An 18314-nucleotide genomic window follows, 5' to 3' on the forward strand; every position below is an offset into this window, starting at 1 on the left:
TTTGCTTATAGGATGAGGTGACCGGGTAGTTGCTGTTCAGTCACTTGTTGCTAGTGGGAAATGTCTGAAATCGTGCCTTGTTTTTTGGGGCAAAGATTGTTGATTAGAGATTTTCTAACACTAATTTTTTTTCTTTGGTAAGAACCTCTGGATTGGAGATGTCAAAAAAAAAAAAATATATACCAATCCCGGTAATCGACATGAAAAAATTACATGACCCCCAAAATCTGAATTTTGAGTCTCAAATTTGGTGAAAAAGTTAGAACTAGGTGATTTGACTCTCATTTTTCCATTTGCGCATGTTGCGTAATTGATTTTTGATTGCTAATATATAACAAAGAAAATATTACCTTGTTGAATCTTGTTACATCTGTTTTAGTGTGTACTCTACATTTTGATTCATTAATATAATGCTATGGATATTATTAATTAAAGTTTTGCCTAGGAAAAAAACAATAGGGTTGTTTGGCAATTGGTTGTTGGCTTTTGGTTGGTTTAACTGGCTGTCAGCATTAGCCGTATGTATTGGTTTTTTTTTAAGTTGGTTGTTTGCAAAATTGTTTGGTAAAATTAGTTGTAGTTGTTGGCGGTTTATTAGAGAATTTGTGGCCAACAAGTCAAAGGTTAATCCAAAAAGCTGCTCCGTTTTGGCTGACCAAAAAGGCAATAACCAAACACATTTTTTTGGTTGTTTGACCAAATTAAAAAGCCAAAAACCAAAAGCCAATGAAAAAATCATTTACCAAACATGGCCAACGTTTTGTTCATTAAAGAGACAGACAATGATTTTTGTAATTAACAGTAGTATTTTGGCCCAATCAAGTCTCCTTGTTATTGTATAATGTAAATATTCTCTGATCAAAATTCCCTATCTTCTTTATATCAATAAAAGAATTAAAGTGATAAATCAATTTTACACTAATTAAGGGTGAATTTTTTTTATATAGCCAGTTAAAATTGAGAATAAGAGAGATGTTGTTAGCCGTTGGGTTGACTCGAAATAAAAATAATGATTTCCAACCCATTCATTAGCTCATTTCCATCTTTGGAAGGGGAAAATGTGTGGGATAGCAATTTCCAATCTTCGATTGTAGACTTGGTTCATTCCAATCTACTGAATTTATCCTTGTTTCGATTTCTTAAAAAAAAAAAGTACTTCCAATTTGAAATGAGCTTACTTACAAAAAATTCAAACATAAGTCATCTGACTCAAACTCTTTTTTTCATTTCATTTTATTTTATTATTAAGAATTTGTCTTATAAAAGATCTACTTTTAAATTAAAATTAGACAATGGTAAGCCAATATTAAAAAGAAAATTAGCATAATAGTGACTAGGTTAATTTCTTTCGATAACTAGTTTAATTTATTTAGTGACTAGGTCTACTTTTATATTAAAATTAGACCATTTCTTTTTATAATTTTTTATTAAATGGCAGTATACAACATAATTATCAGTATGTAACCCAGCTCACTGCTGCTTTACACTTGCAAGAGGCTGCTCATGATTGAAATAAACTTCCTATTTTACAAGCTTAGTATGACAACATGCACCAACAGTTACGCCATCACTAGTATAAATTGCACCTGGTTACCATTATTCCAATCTTGTCTCAATATGCAACTGCATTGTGTGGCCTTGTGGTCACTTTTCCACCACATATAACAAAGCAAAGCAGTGTAAGCTGTCTCCACCAATACTAAAGGAAAGTACCTCGTCTCCATTAATGTTTCAAAGGACACTGATACCAAGCAAAGCTGTGTACTGTGTAGAAAAACTTTATTTGGCTAAATAAGAGATAGGAAGCTGTAGACCCCATATAAAGTGAAGTTACGGTTGTGGCCCCACTTGACTCGTGAAACAAAAATTTAGCTAGCTAAAATGTAGCCGCATTGCCCCACTCGTCAACCTTTCTCCAAGCACAAAGAATCAAATGAAGTGAGGCTCCAGAGGAATCTGCAAGAAAGCAATGCTGCAAAGATTAAAACAAGTTAACCAACAACAAGAAAAGGATCAAGGATTTGTTGTCACAACCAGAATCGCAGTCTTAGAGAAGACATAAATGGTTGGTCATTCCATAATCAGCATTTAGGTCCTTTTATGGCCAATAAACCCCTTCAATGGTCATCTTCATTTACTCCAGGGCAGTTGGAAAGGAGAGCTTCCACGGATTCATACTGAGACAAAAGTAAAGCAAATCAATTCCTGCACCTTACTGTCACTGTTGGCCTTTTCAGCTTAACAAGTTGATAAACAGCCTCATGATGATTTCGACACATACCTGACATCCACAGAAGAGGCAATAGTAATGTTCTCTCAGCTTCACCAATATCTCTACCAAATCCTGTATCAAATTCACCAGATTTTGTCATGTACAGAGTTCATAGTCTAATAAAATATACATATACCACTTCATCCATGTACCAAAAACTTCCATTTTTAGCCATATATGTGGCCAAAAAAAAAGAACAATTATGATAAGCATGGATTGGCTCATATTAGTATCGCTAAGCAGCACTGGCAGCTGTGGCTTAGTCAAACAAACTGGCTCTGGCGCAATGAGACTTCAAAAAAACTTTTATCAATTGGAGACATCAAGGATTACCAATAATTTCACCCCCCCCCCCCAAAAAAAAAAGGATAGACAAAAGGCAATGATAACAAACACCATTAATGAAACATAACAGATCAGCATGTGGAGCCAAAAGATTCACAAAAACCAAGTATGAGGGATGCATTGAATCCCAATTTAACATATCAAATGAAAATCAATTCAAGTTTCAGGCATGAGATGACCTCTTTCCAGGACATACCACACTAAAACTTGTGGCAGCCAATAGAAAAAGGTGGGACGCAAGGGCAACCAGTAAGTGGGAGGAGAAGATGCAGAAAACCATAAAGATAATATTCACGTTATCGTAATTATGTTATGCGCAATGAAAACGTACAAGGTACAAGAAAATTTTAGTTAATGATGGTACTATTACGTGGTTCAAGAAGTTAAAAAGAAACAAATGTCAATAAGAAAAGGAAAAGGAGAAATGCTTAAGCAAAGAAACTAAATGAACTGAAGATACGTACTATAATTTGCCATAAGGAAAGGAAAAGTAAGATTAATACGATCCACCATTTAATTTTGCTCTAGCCAGGTAGTACTTCCGTTCCAAATCAATCTACAGATTTTGCTTTTCACCGTAAGCAAGGAAAATGTATGAAGTACGGGAGAGAAGTATGTGAGAAGAATAAGTAACCGAAAAGTATACACATGGGGATTCGATTGGACTAGAGTAATCAGAGAATACATCACCTGAGGGTTTGTTTCTAAACCAAAATAATAATAAAAAGATATGGCGAGGTTTCCTGATCCTAAGTGGAAGGTACCTAAATAAATAATTTTTAAATGGGGTTTTTGTTTTGTTGGCAATGGACAGGAAAAGGCTTCTAATAAGAAAAGATCCAAAATGAAAGCGCAAATGAAAAACAAAAGGAGCGAGTACTGTTTTATGGATATTAAAACCATTTAACGTTGCAATTGCCACACTTCACTTCTTCACAGAGGCATGCACACAGTTGACAGCACACATTGAGTGTCATTCCAATACGATTCCATACAAGCATGACCTAAAGTCCCTGGATATGTTGCTCTTATCTTCTACATGAGGCCGGTGATCAGATCCACAGGGTCAAAAACTAGTTGTGTTTGACTTATGATGGACTTGACAAAAATGGCTCATGACATTGCTGCTTCTTCTAGATCACTGCAAAGCAGTTGATACTTGTTGAGTACCAAATAACAAGTCAGTTGAGGACAGCCTCCAGGTACCGCACGTGTAAGGCTAGCCACCTTCAATGATCCAGCTGCCAATACCCTGGCCTGAGCAAGTGCTACAGCATTGGGGTGATGTCGTTACTACAGAAGTACAAAACACAAATCTACTTTACTTTTTTCTTGACCTCTATTTTATCTTGACCTCTACCTCCAGTCTTCCTGAATTACTCCCCCTGTTTAGAAGGATGTTTAATCCAAGCCTTGAACATAGGGGAAATCCTTGATAAGATTAACTCCAAAATCTAACAGGGGATCCGATCCAATTTTTAACTAAGTTGGTATCTAGTTGAGCAAAGATGCATGGATATTGGTCATGTGGTTGGTGCGGCAGGCTACTGTCAACAGATCAAGCATATTTTTCTTTGTGCTCTGGTTAGAAGAGCTTAAAATAGCTAATGTTAGCTATCCCCTAATCGTTTTGTATAATAAATGTTGGCTCACTGAGATTAGCAAATGGGCGTTGTGCGTTAACACTTTACTTTTTGACTTTTGCTGGCCATGAATCTCTGCGTTCTATTAGCCATGCACTTGTTGGCATGGCTCATCTAACATTAGCAACCTTTCCTGCATGTCCCTTTACAAGGACCAAAAGGATAGAAGTCCCTTCTTCCCTTCCTTCGGCCTTTTGTAATAGCCTTCAGCTCCCTTGACCTCTAAACATTGCACCAGCTTTTGTCATACTGAACTAAATGGAAATATATTCCACGGCTGTTCCAAGGATATTAAACTTATCAACTACACTATAAATTTTCAATTAGCCTTCTAAAGCTTGTACCACCACTTTGACTTTTGAACAACTTTGATCTTTCCCCATTTCAGTTCAAGATATTTATGTCGCAAAAATTATTTACAGTTTCAACTGGGAGATAGCAGTTAACAGTTTTGCAGCTTGAGTTTGGAATCTTAACAGTTAGCTGAAGCTCCCCAAAAAGCCAATCTTAGGCCAAAATGCTAATGCGAAATCCAAGTGCTCCCCCCACCAAAGGGATAGGATTCTTTCCTGTTTTATGTTTCCAATTCCTATCTGCTTGTCCAATTCATCAACTAAGGCTTATAGAATCTAGCTACTAATTTTGCTTGAAAGTGCTTTTCCTAGTTGAGAAAGACTGAAAACACTTGAAGAGAACCAATAAGAATAGCGAACAGTGAAACATTGCAATTCTATATATGAGAATAGGTTTATAGAATCTAGCTACTGTATTTGTTTCAAAGTGCTTTTCCTAGTTGACAAAGACTGAAAAACGATCAGGAGAACCAATAAGAATAACTGTCAGTGAAGCATTGCATTCTCTGTATAGAGTATATATGGTAGCAAATACAGTCAATTTAAAAGTTATCATATATAAAGAGGACCAATCTGAAGTATTATGAAATGAGTACTGATATGTTATGCTTTATGTTACATTCAAATTGTCAGCTGAGATAGAGGTCGCTTCAACCTGCGGCAGCTACTAGATTCAAGAAAAGGTGAAGTGAAACCTCTCCAACGGGCATAGTTCAGTAATATTTTGAGATTCTTACAGCTAGCCTAGCCAACAACAAATAATATGAACTTTTGGCCTAAGGGCCATGTGAAGAATGGTATTTGCAAGCTTCATGCAATGGTTCTTATCACTCCCAGATTTTGATAAAACAGAAGCAAATGAAAGGGTGTATCATCAATTTCATTCAAACTTTCATCTATTAGTTCCTATATTTTCCCATTGCTAATGTTTTAGATCTTGTTCTCGCATATAACTTTTTCAACAATTACAGCATGCCTAGCAAACGCTGTAAATGCCAGCCATATCGTAATACAAGTCCCTGATCAATTTAAGGGGTGTCCAAAATAAATGTCACCTTATCCCCTTTGACGCTCTGAGTTTATCATCTCGCTCTTATTTCAAGGCTTCTACCAAAGAACCACCCTATCACCACGGTTGAAAGACTTTTTCTTAAAACTTGCCTAATTGCAAAAGCTATGATATCTAGACTCTTATACCCAGGTTTGACATGGGTACATGTCCAAGTGTCTGACTCCGCTAATCTATGAAAAATTTCAATGATTTTGGCCCAAAATGAAGTGTAAGTGTCCGTGTCCACATCCGAGTGTCAAGGATCTGACACGGGTCCTTGAGGTGAATTGAAGAGTCCATGTAACTAAGTGCAAAAGGCAACTTAATTACATTGACCTAAGAGGCATTAATCTTTGTAAGATAATAAGTTTGATGCAAATTAGCTAGAAATAAGCAATCGCAAAGCAAAAACAAGTTTTAAAGAAAGATACATGATTATAGCTAAGTACGTAAAGGTTTGCCTTTTAGATTCATGAGCCATCAAGTTCATTGCAATGCATAAAAAGATCAAGGCGCATCAGCGCGATAGGGATCCCAGTGCGCCTCGTTGAAGTGAGGCGCAACTAAGGAAAATTCAAAAATCTGATGTAAAAACAAGTGTGCCACGGGTGCATTTTGTGCACTTAGGTGCGCTTTTTGAGCCTCCAGTGCTCTCTTTAAGATCACCTAGCCTAATACAAGAAGATTCTTAACCCCAATCGCTTTGCGCCTCAGCGCCTAGCATGCTGTTTAAGATACTGGTTCACTGTCTGGAGAGAGTATGCCAACACTCACAGCAATATTCATGATGTAAGACATACAAATTTAAAAGAAGCATTCATGATTGTAGCCAGGTGCATAAAGTTTTAGATTCATGAACAGTTAAGCTCGTTGTCTAATTATAACATGCCTGTATCTAGCGTCTCTTAGATCTTAATCCACGATTATTAACTATTGCAACTTGCAAGAGTAGTAGCTTCATAATACACGCAGAAATCTAATAAAATCATTTTATGTTGTATGAGGCTTCTAAATAATTTTAAATTTTCTTCATAGAGGGGTTTGAGGCCCTAATACCCTTATATCTCCACCATATATCTGTATTATCATTTTCATACACCTTGCCTAGTACAACAATCTTCACCCCTCCACCCCCCAAAAAAAAAACATATTATGTCAGATTCACAGCTTGGTAGAGCAAGCTCACATACACCCTTCTAAGCATATAAATTACCTATAACTCAATCCGTTCAAACTAAAAAAATATTCTCAATGTGACTTGAATTAGTAGTTCCAGCAATGTAAATCAATAATACGTCAACCTAATTGCTAATTTCCTTAACTGTAATCAGCTTCAAATCTGTTTAACCAATTGATTTTATAATATGTAAATAAAAAAGTCACAGTGAGATGGCACTATTACCAGCAACTAAAGACTCTTGTCAAAATTTTATGTGGATTGTCATCGCACATAAATTGATCCAAGTGTAACTTAAACAAGGAAATCCATCATACGAGACAAGAACACTTATGCTAATCAAAACATATCTTTCCTAAATTTCACTCAACTTCAAATGCCTCAACCCTATCAATTTTTACAAGAAAACAAATAAAAGGTCAGAATAGCATCATATTGGAGAATGGACACGGCTACTATAAGCAACCAAAGTTCCCGGCAAACTTCACATGAGATGCCATTGCAAGTTCGACTCCGCAAACTGATGCACTATTTCAGACCTATTTACAATATCAAGATTGCAGGAAAACCAAAACACACTATACAATATGAACATACGCAATCTACAATGGAAACAATTAAACTATATTATACTACATAGAAAGTAATTATATTCACATAAACAGAAAACAGACAACACATTGTAAGAAAAAGCTCTAAATTTATATTCAATACTAATGTAACAATGATAGTTTGAAAAACACATACCTCTTCAGTAATCACTTCCTCTTCCTCCTCCTCCTCATCATCATCATCCTCCTTCTCCGGCTCAACCGCCGGTTCTCTATTCTCCAACTGATCAAGCGCCGCTTTCGCCTTATTATAGTTAATCATTACCCTCTTACTCTTCCATTGCTCCTTCTGCCGAACCCCGAATTCCTCCAACATAACATCCTGACTCCTCTTCTTCCACTCCACCTTCTCAATCTCTCTCCTCGCCCGTTCTTTCTCTCTCCTGGCCCGCTCCTTCACCAGGTCCTCCCGCCCAATCCCCGCCCTGGACCTCCGGATTTCCAGCCCAATGGGCTGCTCTCGGCCCATAGAACCCTCCTTTCCTAATCCCTTTCCTGGTGTATACCCCATTTGTTTCAGCAATTTGAACCCAATGTTTGATTGAGGAATTGCTGATTGTAGATTTTGTAGGGTTTGTTGGTCTTCTTCGTGTTGTTTTCTCTCTTTCTCGATTGTTCTATGCTCTTGCCAATTGTGGAATTTGGGTTTCTTCTTTGAGGGTTGTTGAGATGAATTGGTTAGGGTTTTGGGGGGATTTTTTTTGGGGTTTGAAGGTTGGTTAGGTTCTGTTGGAAGGAATTTCGAGAGGTCACTCATGTAATCTTCTTCTTCTAATTCTGATTCTTTTTGTTTCTCGTTGGTTGTTTTTGTGTCCGCCATTGATGCGAAGATTAGGAGAAAGTAGAGAGGTATTTGGCGGGGTTGTGTAAGTGTTGATGATATACCAAGCTTCCAAAAATTAGAATTAGAGGAATGTTTGTTTTGCACCGGCATTTGAGGTAGCGAGTAGAGGTTTGACAAAGTCATCAAAAGACTACTTAGAAATAAAATAAAATAAGTGTTTGATTAGGTAGCGGACTTAGGTTATGTTTAGTTCACCTGAAATTTCCTAATCTGAACTTATCTGATCAGATCTGAACTTATTTTTTCTGATCTGATCTGAACATATTTTTTCTGATTACAAGATCTTATCTTTTAGATTTTTCTCAATATATAAGAAAAAATATAGTCATGTGGGGTCTTGTTTGATTCGTCTCAATGAGTACTTTATTAATATTCAATTATTATAATTTTTACTAATATGTAATGAAAGATATAATGATTTTTAAATATAAGCATGATCTGAACTGATCTGATCTGATCTGATCTGATCTGATTAGATCTGAAATAAGCAAAAATAAGGTGAAGTGAACATAGCCTTACAGTCACAATATAGTGTAGAGGTTTAAGTAAAGTTTGAGTAGCTTTTGACATACGCTTCATATATTAACATTCTAATATTAAGCAACATACAATAGTGGTTTAAGAAACCAACTTTTTAAAAAAAAGAAAAAGAAAAAAAAAAAGCTTTGTAAAAAATTTGACTTTTATATTCGACAAGGCAAAGATTTGACTATTAATAATTTTAATTACAAAATTGAAATGAAATGTGAAAGTTTAGTCATCAATTCTGTAAAATTTCAATGTTTAATTTTTGAAAGTTAACATAATAAAGTCTTATAATTACAAGTTAGTGAGTTACTATAAAGACATGACAAGTTTTTTTTTAATCTCTAACACTTGTATAGTTTATTAAGATAATAATATTCTTTTACGTCAATTTCATGGAAATTGTTTTTTTAATTTCTAATTGCTTAGATTTTCTTTTAACAACTTATCATGTCATAACATCAATTTTCCAAATTCACTAGACAATTTTTTTAAAAAAACTAATAAAATCAATTATGAAATTAATGAATAAAAGTAAAAAAAAAATTATAAATATTGATATTTGGAAATTTTATGTTGAGATTAATTTGACAAATTATTCCACATGACTATTTTGTCCTTAAATATAAATCACAAATGATAATCAATGTGGATAGTATCAAAGTACAAAGTAGGTAGATTGATAAGAAATAGGGGTAGTAAATTTCTCATTTATACAACAATGTCATGCACATCCTAATATACATCAATATTCGCAATTTTCACAATTAAGTAACTTTTTTGTAACCAAGCTTGTTTGGTGCAGTTGGTTGGATTTTTACCATATAACCTTAAGCTTACAAGATCGAATTCTTTCAAATGCCCTACTTTGATTAGGGGTTCCCCTTGTCTTTCCCCTATGCTAAAATGCACTCTTCTATTTAAAGTCTTGACGTGGTCCTTCTTAATATGATATATTATTGTACTAATTTTTTTTTTAAAAAAAGATATTAAATTCTATGTGGAATGTGGATAATACAAAAATGGTTTAGAAGATAAATGAATGGGGGCAGAATTTTAATTCTCACAAAGCTTGCTAAGTAAAGGTAATGACATATTTATACTAAAGTTGCCAAAATTTTCTTTTAAACTATCAAAAGTTCACAAGATCATTTGTTTTTTTTATAAATGTTCTATAGCATTTATAATTAAGCTACACATTAGGTAAAATAAACACTTGATCATTATTTTCTTCCAAATTTCAAGAGCTCACATATTTATTAGAGAACATATTGTGTCGGACTCGTCCGACCATAATCTTTGGTTGGACGACTTTCAGGTGGTTCCAATTTTTTTTCAGTTAGTCTTAATTTTTTCAGGTAGTCTTAATTTTTTTTCAGGTAGTCTTCATTGTTTTTCAGGTAGTCTTCATTTTGTTTTCAGTTAGTCTTCTTTTTTTTTTTCAGTTGGTTTTTGTACTTCAGTTAGACTTACTTTGGGTTTCAGTTGGTCTTTATTCTTTTTCAGGTAGTCTTCATTTTATTTCAGGTAGTCTTCATTTTTTTTCAGGTAGTCTTCATTTTGTTTTCAGTTAGTCTTCTTTTTTTTCAGTTGGTTTTTGTACTTCAGTTAGACTTACTTTGGGTTTCAGTTAGTCTTTATTCTTTTTCAGGTAGTCTTCATTTTTTTTCAGGTAGTCTTCATTCTTTTTCAGGTAGTCTTCATTTTTTTTTTCAGGTAGTCCAACTGAAAAAAAAATAAAGTCCAACTGAAACAAAACAAAGTCCAACTGAAAGAAACACAAAGTCCAACTGAAAGAAAACAAAGTCCAACTGAAACAAAACAAAGTCCAACTGAAACAAAACAAAGTCCAACTGAAACAAAAACAATACCAACTGAAACAAAACAAAGTCCAACTGAAACAAAACAATAACTAACTGAAACAAAAACAATAACCAACTGAAGTAAAACAAAGTCCAATTTTCATCTTCTAGTTGCAAAAACAATACCAACAAAACAAACCAGAAGTCGAGAGTGCACGACAGTGTTGTCTTCATCTTCTAGTTGTTCTCTGAGGGAATATGAAGAAACTTTGTGGATTTTTTCGGGAAATAAATAAGTCTGGTGCTGCTTGTGCTTTGTACATCTTCATTTCTTCTTGTCCGTCGTAGAATTCAGTTGCAAACATTATTTATATTGCACAAGATGGAATAAAGCTTTTATTTGTATGATTGTTTTATTCAGAAGGTATCATGTACTCCAATCTTCTTGGAGTTAAACTTGAGAGCTCGATGCGCCCCTGTTTTGTTGCGGAGTTTTTGTTTCGAAAATCAAGTTGATTTTGTGTTCTGGAATTTCAGGAGAGAGAGAAATGAGGATTGAAAATGAAGGAGAAGATGTTCAGCTCCACCGAAACATCTTGTGTTTGCTTTTAAAAAAAAGTTTCAGTTTTGGGCTCAGCCCGTCTGACAGTAAGTATTGGTCAGACGGTCTGACCCAATACTTTCACTATTTATTATTGTATGTACTTCAACAATATCTAATTTTATGAAGAAATTGACATAATATCAATGACATATACTATTGCTTTAGCTTCAAAGGTAAAGCCCACAAAGAAAAATTAGTTGCTTAGTGTTGGTAAGGTGAATGTGTTAAAAGACAAAAATGAGTGTTGTCTACCTAATTGTTCGGTAAATAGAGTTTGAACTTTGAATGATTAATAAAGTGTATTATCCCTCTTCCTACAAAATTGTTTCACAAACTTGCATTTGAAGGGATTTATCCTTTCCAAAAATGTATATATTTTACACGTTATCTCTAACGTTTTACACCTTGCGCGAGACGTGAGCGTCGCCAAATAATTAAATTGCTAATTTGACAAGATCATTTGGCTTGTGTGCAAATAATGAAAAATGATACATAAGATGATAGAGAATGTGCAATCACATTATAAATTTTTGCAGGAAGTTATTTGTGAAATATGATTGGAAAGTGTCTATTATGCGTTGTTATGGAGAAGACAACTTTGCAGTAAATTGATTAGCTAGTAAAGGTGTGGAACCGAAGTTGCGAGACCATCATCATTCACGAGGCTACTCTAGAGTTACACAGATTAGTGTAGGAAGATTTTATGGGAATTGAGTTGCAACTTTTAATGTAATTGTTGAGTGTCCATTTTTCTACTGAAAGCTTATCCATCGTCTGTATATGAACTCTTGACTCTCCTCCCCAACAATGTTGTTAATATTGATGCTCACATGATAAAAAGGGATTAATGTGGGCATGGAGTGGTGATAAGGGACAAAGCTGGTAAGTTGATGACTTGTTGGTGGCTTGAGTCCAGCAACTAAGTGTTTAGCGAGTTGTTTACACTGGTTAAAGTTGTTGCATCCTAGTAAGGTCTGATGCTGCGATGCAGACTAATACCCCAAAAATTGATATTCGAAAATGACGAAATGCATATGATTCGAGCAACCAATCCAATCAAAGTGGCATTACTCTTGTGTTTGTGTTTTATGAAGATATATGTAAGATCATCTCTTTTTTGACGTATTCTCTTATATGCACGTGAAAAATTAAAAAGTACATTTACTCGCTTCACAAACTAATATTGGTGTTGAGGGTATCTATATGGATTTGTGTTCTTTCTTCAAAGTCTATTAACTTTGGTGACTGTAATTTATGTCTTTAAAGTTAATCGCTCATTTTGCTCTCCACAATAATACTAATAATAATAATAATAATTAAAAAGTCTTTTACCACTCTTTAGTAAGATATGCTTACTGACGTCGTCGTTTCAAGCTGATTTTAACCCGACTTTAAAAACGGTTTCAGCTGCTAGATTCCCCCCATCTCTCTCTCTCCTCCTGCTAAGAAAGCACTCCTAACAAACTTTCATACTAACACAGACACAGTGGCACCACACCTCCTACTTTCTCTCTCTTCTTTCCTCTCTAATCAAGAATCAAGAACTAAAACTTCAAATCAAAACCCTAACTCCATTGTTATGCCATTCATTTTCTTTGGTTTTTTCATGCTCTTCTTGTTAACGGCACTCTGTTCTTACCTTACTATCATGTTGATTCTACCATTGATAAACTACTATTAATTACTTCTTCTTCAGGTATTCTTATCGCTACAATCATCTGCTCTGAATTTGTGATTCTCAGTTTCACCTCTGTTTTTGAATTTTTCGCGTTATTTCTTTACGAAATTTCATCTTATCTTCATTGTAAAATTAGAAATCTAATTTTTTCTGTTTTGTTTGAGTGTTTTTCGCATTGTTAAACTATCTGGTTACTGATTGTGCATTTGTGATTCTCAATTTCACCTCTGCTTTTGAATTTTTTTCGCTTAGTTGCTTTACGAAATTTGAAGTTTGTAATTCTTAGTTTCACCTCTGTTTTTGAATGTTTGCTTAATTGATTCACGATACTTCAATTTATCTTCGTTTCTTTGAATTCTTGTGAAATTCGAGATTGTTGCTATTTCATTTGATCCTTTGTTATCTGATTATTGATTGTGATTCTCAATCTGAGCTCTGTTTCTGAATTTTTGCTCAAGTGAGTTGCAGAACTTCGTTTCTTTGGATTATATTGAAACTCAAAATGGAGTTATTGCTGCGTCGTTTTAGTTTTTGTTTCCTGGTTATCGCCTATGTGATTCTTTCTTGCGAAGCTACTACGGATCATCTCGACGGTACTCTCTCTCTTTCGCTGTGGTTTCCTATTATTCCTTTAGTTTTTCAGTTCAAGTACTTCATGATTATTTACATATTTGCGAGGCTTTCTGTATTTCAGATTATTGATTGGAGTATGCATACATATATATGTATTTCAGTTTTAGATTAACATAATGTTTTCTGAGACAAAATCGCTGAAGATGTTAATAAATTTCTCATAGTATGGTAGGAGTAAAGTAATTCAGAAAATAAAAAAATTGCATTGTGTTCTGATACAATCATATGAAGACATTGAGTCTTACCCTATGCAGCATGTAAATGATGTGATGTTCATCGTTCGAAGTTCGAACAATATTAACACTGAATGTTCGGTCTGAGTATAGCAATCTAGGCTTGAGTTGCTATGTAAAGCATGTAATGTTCTGAAATTTTGCTCTGAAATGTATCCAATAAACAGATGGTACTGAGGTTGTTTTGGAAGACTTGAAAAAAATAAGTTATTAGCAGATTTAAATTAATGAGGAACTGCATAAGTATACTGTATTTCTGTTGCAGTTTTAGGGTAGTAGATCACTTTCTGAGTTCAGTAGTGTACAAAAGTTTAACTTAAATGTCGTGTAAATTGAATATCCCACCCAGCTTTTAACTGAATGCAGTTTTAGCATTACAAGACATGTACAATGCCCTAAATAGGCCAAAGCAGCTGAAGGGGTGGAAGGCTGTAGGTGGAGACCCATGCGAGCAATCTTGGACTGGAGTTGAATGCTCTGGTTCATCCGTCATTCATATGTACATCTGCCTTAATTCCCTCTAGTTGTACTCTTCTACTGCAAATTAGCTGAATTTTGCGTCAATTTCACTGTTCTGGTGCTCCTTTTTTAATTTTTATTTTTATGATGAAGCAAACTTCATGGACTAGAACTCGAAGGTTTTCTGGGTAATCAGCTATTCAATCTTCATAGCTTGAAAAACTTGTAAGTGGGATCTTCATGTTTGTCAGCCAACATCAATGGCATCAAAAGCATGCATTTGTTTCTGACTTCCCCTTTGCAATATTAGGGATATTGGCTCAAATAAAATCGGAGGTGAAATCCCAAATGGCCTGCCACCTAATGCGACCCACTTGTAAGGCTGCTGTATTTTACTGCTTGTATTGGTTATTCCTATTTAACGTCCATGAATCCTCAAGCCCTTTATTATGTTATGCAGGAATCTGTCATCGAACAAGTTTTTACTGAGCATTCCACATTCCGTTTCTTACTTGAGAAGATTGAGACATCTGTGAGTTGCTTGCTTCTCTAGTTTCTAGTGTGCTTGCTTGCTTGTCTTTTTCCCGAAGAAGTTACCTGAATTTCTTTCTTTGGTAGGAATCTTAGCCACAACTTGTTATCTGGGCCCATTGGAAGTGTATTTGAAGGTCTTGAAAACTTGAAGGAGATGTAAGTTGCTTCAACCTCACATTCATTTTAGAATAGGTTACAATGTAAAATATGGCTAGAAACAAAATCCTGCATGCTTTCAAAAATCCTAGAGTGGCATATGCACCAAAAGCTAATTCTTGTGTGCACAAATTTTATTAATGCCGATATTGTGTATTTGTTACCTTCTTTGTCTCATATTGATTTACTGCTACAGGGATCTATCATATAACAAATTTAGCGGAGATCTACCAAGCTCGTTTGCATCTCTGAGAAATCTTACCAACTTGTAAGTTCAAAATCTTCAGAGATGAGAGCTAACATGTCTAGAACCAAACATGTTTGAGATCCTTTACTTCCATATTGACTTTTTTTTTGTTTTGAATTTGAAGATATACTAATAAGAGTTTCATGCAGATATCTGCAAAACAATGAGCTCACTGGTTCAGTGGTATACCTGGCTGACCTAGAACTGACTGACCTGTAAGTTATATTTTTCAAATGCATTCTTCGCTTATGATTTACTGCTATAAGATATCCATATTATTCTTTGTCCTGTCAGGAACATCCAAGACAACCATTTCAGTGGCATAATCCCGCAACATTTTCAGACTATTCCGAATTTATGGTGAGAGGAATCCCCATTTACTCTATAGTCTCAATTTGCACACCTGATATCACTTATCATTTTGCTGTTTCTTGTTTAATCAGGATTGGAGGCAATAATTTCAATAAAGTGGGTGCTTACTCACCATGGAATTTCCCTTTTGACAAGGTCCCAAACGAGCAGAATATTAGTAGTCCCCCAATCGCTGAGTCAAATGCCATAGAGAATGATCCTTCTCGGGAAATGCAACACCACAAGAAAAAGAGGAAGACTTTAGGAATAATAGCATTAGGAGTTGGTGGAACAGCCTTGGTCATAACTCTTCTGGCACTTGCTATTACTGTTCACATTAAGCGAAATCATGTTCCTCAGCATGAAAGCTTAAATAGTAGCAGTAGGTCTATGTGCTCCTTTCCAGTTAGCTCAACTGGAGGTGATTATTTAATCTAGCATATGAATTTCTATTATATGTCTAATTTCCTTCTATTATTTACTCTATCTTTCTTGTTAGGATGATAGAAGCACTGATATGAGTGGTATGCTTATTCCTATCTTCTATTGCAATACATGTCAATTTGCTTATTCCATATCAGATCAATCTCCTGGGAGATATGATGAAATCCCGCAGATTTCAGCTGTCAAAACTGCACCTATGGTCTTTCCCAGAACTATACCTGCTGTTCGTGTGTCAACAAAATTCCAAGAGCCCCCAAATGCAAAGCTTTATAGGATAGCTGAACTCCAGTTTGCTACAAACAACTTTAGTGAAGAGAACTTTCTTGGAGAGGGATCACTTGGTTCTGTTTACAAAGCAGAGTTTCCTGATGAGCAGGTACATCCTCCAATACTATTATGATGTTCTCCAATTATGTGCACGTCTCATGATATTCTGACTAAAATATTTGTGCTTTTGGTTTCCAGATTTTAGTTGTAAAAAACATAAACATGGTATCACTGTCTCTTCATGAAGAGGAACAGTTTATGGATGTTGTACGTTGCACATCCCGCTTGCAACACCCCAATATTATACGTCTTGTAGGCTACTGTGTAGAGCAAGGACAGCATTTCCTTGTATATGAGCATGTGAAAGATCTGACACTTGACAAAGCTCTGCATTGTAAAAACTATTTACCTCTCACCTGGGACCTCCGTATCCATATAGCTCTTGGTGTAGCACAAGCCCTCGAGTAAGTATTCCTTGTGATATGAAGTGCGAATTCCTTAATTATGGGAAAAGAACATGTTGGGATCTTTCTGGCATCTGCTCCCTTTATTTGACTAGATAAGTCTTATTCATTCTCAGATATATGCATTCCTTGTCGCCCCCCGTTGCACACTGCAATCTGAAAGCCGCCAACATATTGCTAGATGACAAGCTTAAGCCTAGAGTATGTGACAGCGGACTTTCTGTACTGAGGCCTCTCTCTAGCAATAGTGTCAAAGTCAAGGTAAATGCTACTTTTGCATGCATATGCACTAGCAATCCGTATACCCATGCTAAAGAAGTTGATGTAGACATTACAAGTTACAAGAGTGTACATCATAATGGTTCATCAAATAATTTGTCTCCGGCATGTGTTTTGTACAATATAATAATTCAGCAACTAGCTTATCTTTTTTATTATTGTGATAACAGGCTTCTGAGATGGCTATTACTGACTGTGGCTACATTGCGCAAGACTATGGGCAAACAGGAACAGAGAACATAAAGACTGATGTATACGCCTTTGGTGTCTTGCTTCTTGAACTTTTAACCGGAAGAAGACCATTTGATAGGTGTTGTAATTGTTTGCTATATTATTCATCATCTTGCTGCTGGATTTTTCTTGCATCTGCTGAAAAAAAAAATATATATATTTCCTGTTTTCCTGCTTCAGTTCTCGACCAATACAAGAGCAATGTCTGATAAAATGGGCTTCAAGTAGGCTTCATGATTACGGCTCTCTTGAGGACATGGTTGATCCTATTCTAAGAAGATCATTCACTGCAAAGGCCCTCTCTCGATGTGCTGATATCATATCCTTATGCGTGCAGGTATTGGCTTATTCAAAACAACGTTGAGTCGTGCTGAAATCTGTTTGTATTTTAACTTCATTACCTTTACATTCCATAGATGTTTTAGTTTGAATTTTAAACTTGGAAAAGCTCCCCTCTCTAGTATTCACTTTGCAACACATCTAAGATGATATTCTAGCTTATATGAAGTTCCACATGCTTGTCTTATGTGTTCACTGAGACTACCCAATATAATTCCTCTGTCCCTAATGTTTTCTCATGCAACTGTTACAGCCAGAGAAAGAATTCCGGCCTCGAATGTTAGAGGTTGCTGAAGCTCTGACGAGAATCATGCCAAAGCCCGGGACAGATAGTATTGAACTGGATGCCTTTGAAAAATCATTCCGGTCGACTAATACTCGTTTTCTGAACTCTCCTGAGACAAATTTCATGCCTATCTGACGTGGCCAGACTGGGAAATTTAGAACTCGCCAGTCTGCTTAAAAATAAGATGCACAAAGCTACTTGCTTAAACATATAAGTCTTTCTGTATGGACCAAGTAGGCTAGGACTCCACCATACTGTAGTAAAAACCAACAATATTTCTTAAGTTTCTTGTAACTGTCTAATTCTTTGGACAAGTTTGTTCTCCACAGTGATCAAAATCTCATTCAGCTTTTGCGGAGTTTTTATAGTCTACAAGTACCTGAGAATGGAGTAAAAACAGAGTACTAAGTAACTGATCATGGAGCCTGAATTAATTTACATGAATCAGATATTCTGTTTATGGTTATGTCAATTCTTCATGCTTTA

The 18314-nt window shown here is 35.4% G+C and overlaps 2 protein-coding genes across 3 annotated transcripts; one reads left to right on the forward strand and one right to left on the reverse strand.

Annotated features, from left to right (window-relative positions):
* Positions 1-1386: 1386 nt before the first annotated feature.
* Positions 1387-8389, reverse strand: LOC104889217 (uncharacterized). 2 transcript variants are annotated; one of them, XR_789538.4, is made up of 4 exons: positions 7589-8388; positions 2282-2344; positions 2035-2177; positions 1387-1956 (listed from the first exon to the last, which is right to left on the reverse strand). XR_789538.4 is itself a non-coding variant. In XM_010674388.3 (3 exons), exons 1-3 carry the CDS (start codon positions 8384-8386, stop codon positions 2118-2120), a joined length of 921 nt encoding a protein of 306 aa, XP_010672690.2. In that variant the 5' UTR covers positions 8387-8389; the 3' UTR covers positions 1387-2117. The 2 variants fall into 2 exon arrangements, 1 of the variants encoding a protein (XP_010672690.2); XM_010674388.3 differs by having other exon boundaries at positions 1387-2177; positions 7589-8389.
* A 4675-nt stretch (positions 8390-13064) lies between these two features.
* On the forward strand, positions 13065-18294 carry LOC104889218 (protein STRUBBELIG-RECEPTOR FAMILY 2). The gene is made up of 16 exons (XM_010674389.4): positions 13065-13498; positions 14138-14270; positions 14384-14455; positions 14541-14606; positions 14691-14762; positions 14849-14920; positions 15117-15188; positions 15317-15382; positions 15462-15527; positions 15611-15939; positions 16100-16338; positions 16428-16693; positions 16810-16954; positions 17143-17282; positions 17384-17540; positions 17796-18294. Exons 1-16 carry the CDS (start codon positions 13408-13410, stop codon positions 17961-17963), a joined length of 2154 nt encoding a protein of 717 aa, XP_010672691.1. The 5' UTR covers positions 13065-13407; the 3' UTR covers positions 17964-18294.
* Positions 18295-18314: the final 20 nt, after the last annotated feature.

Source organism: Beta vulgaris, chromosome 3 (assembly GCF_026745355.1).
Source record: "Beta vulgaris subsp. vulgaris cultivar EL10 chromosome 3, EL10.2, whole genome shotgun sequence".
NCBI classification, from domain to species: domain Eukaryota; kingdom Viridiplantae; phylum Streptophyta; class Magnoliopsida; order Caryophyllales; family Amaranthaceae; genus Beta; species Beta vulgaris.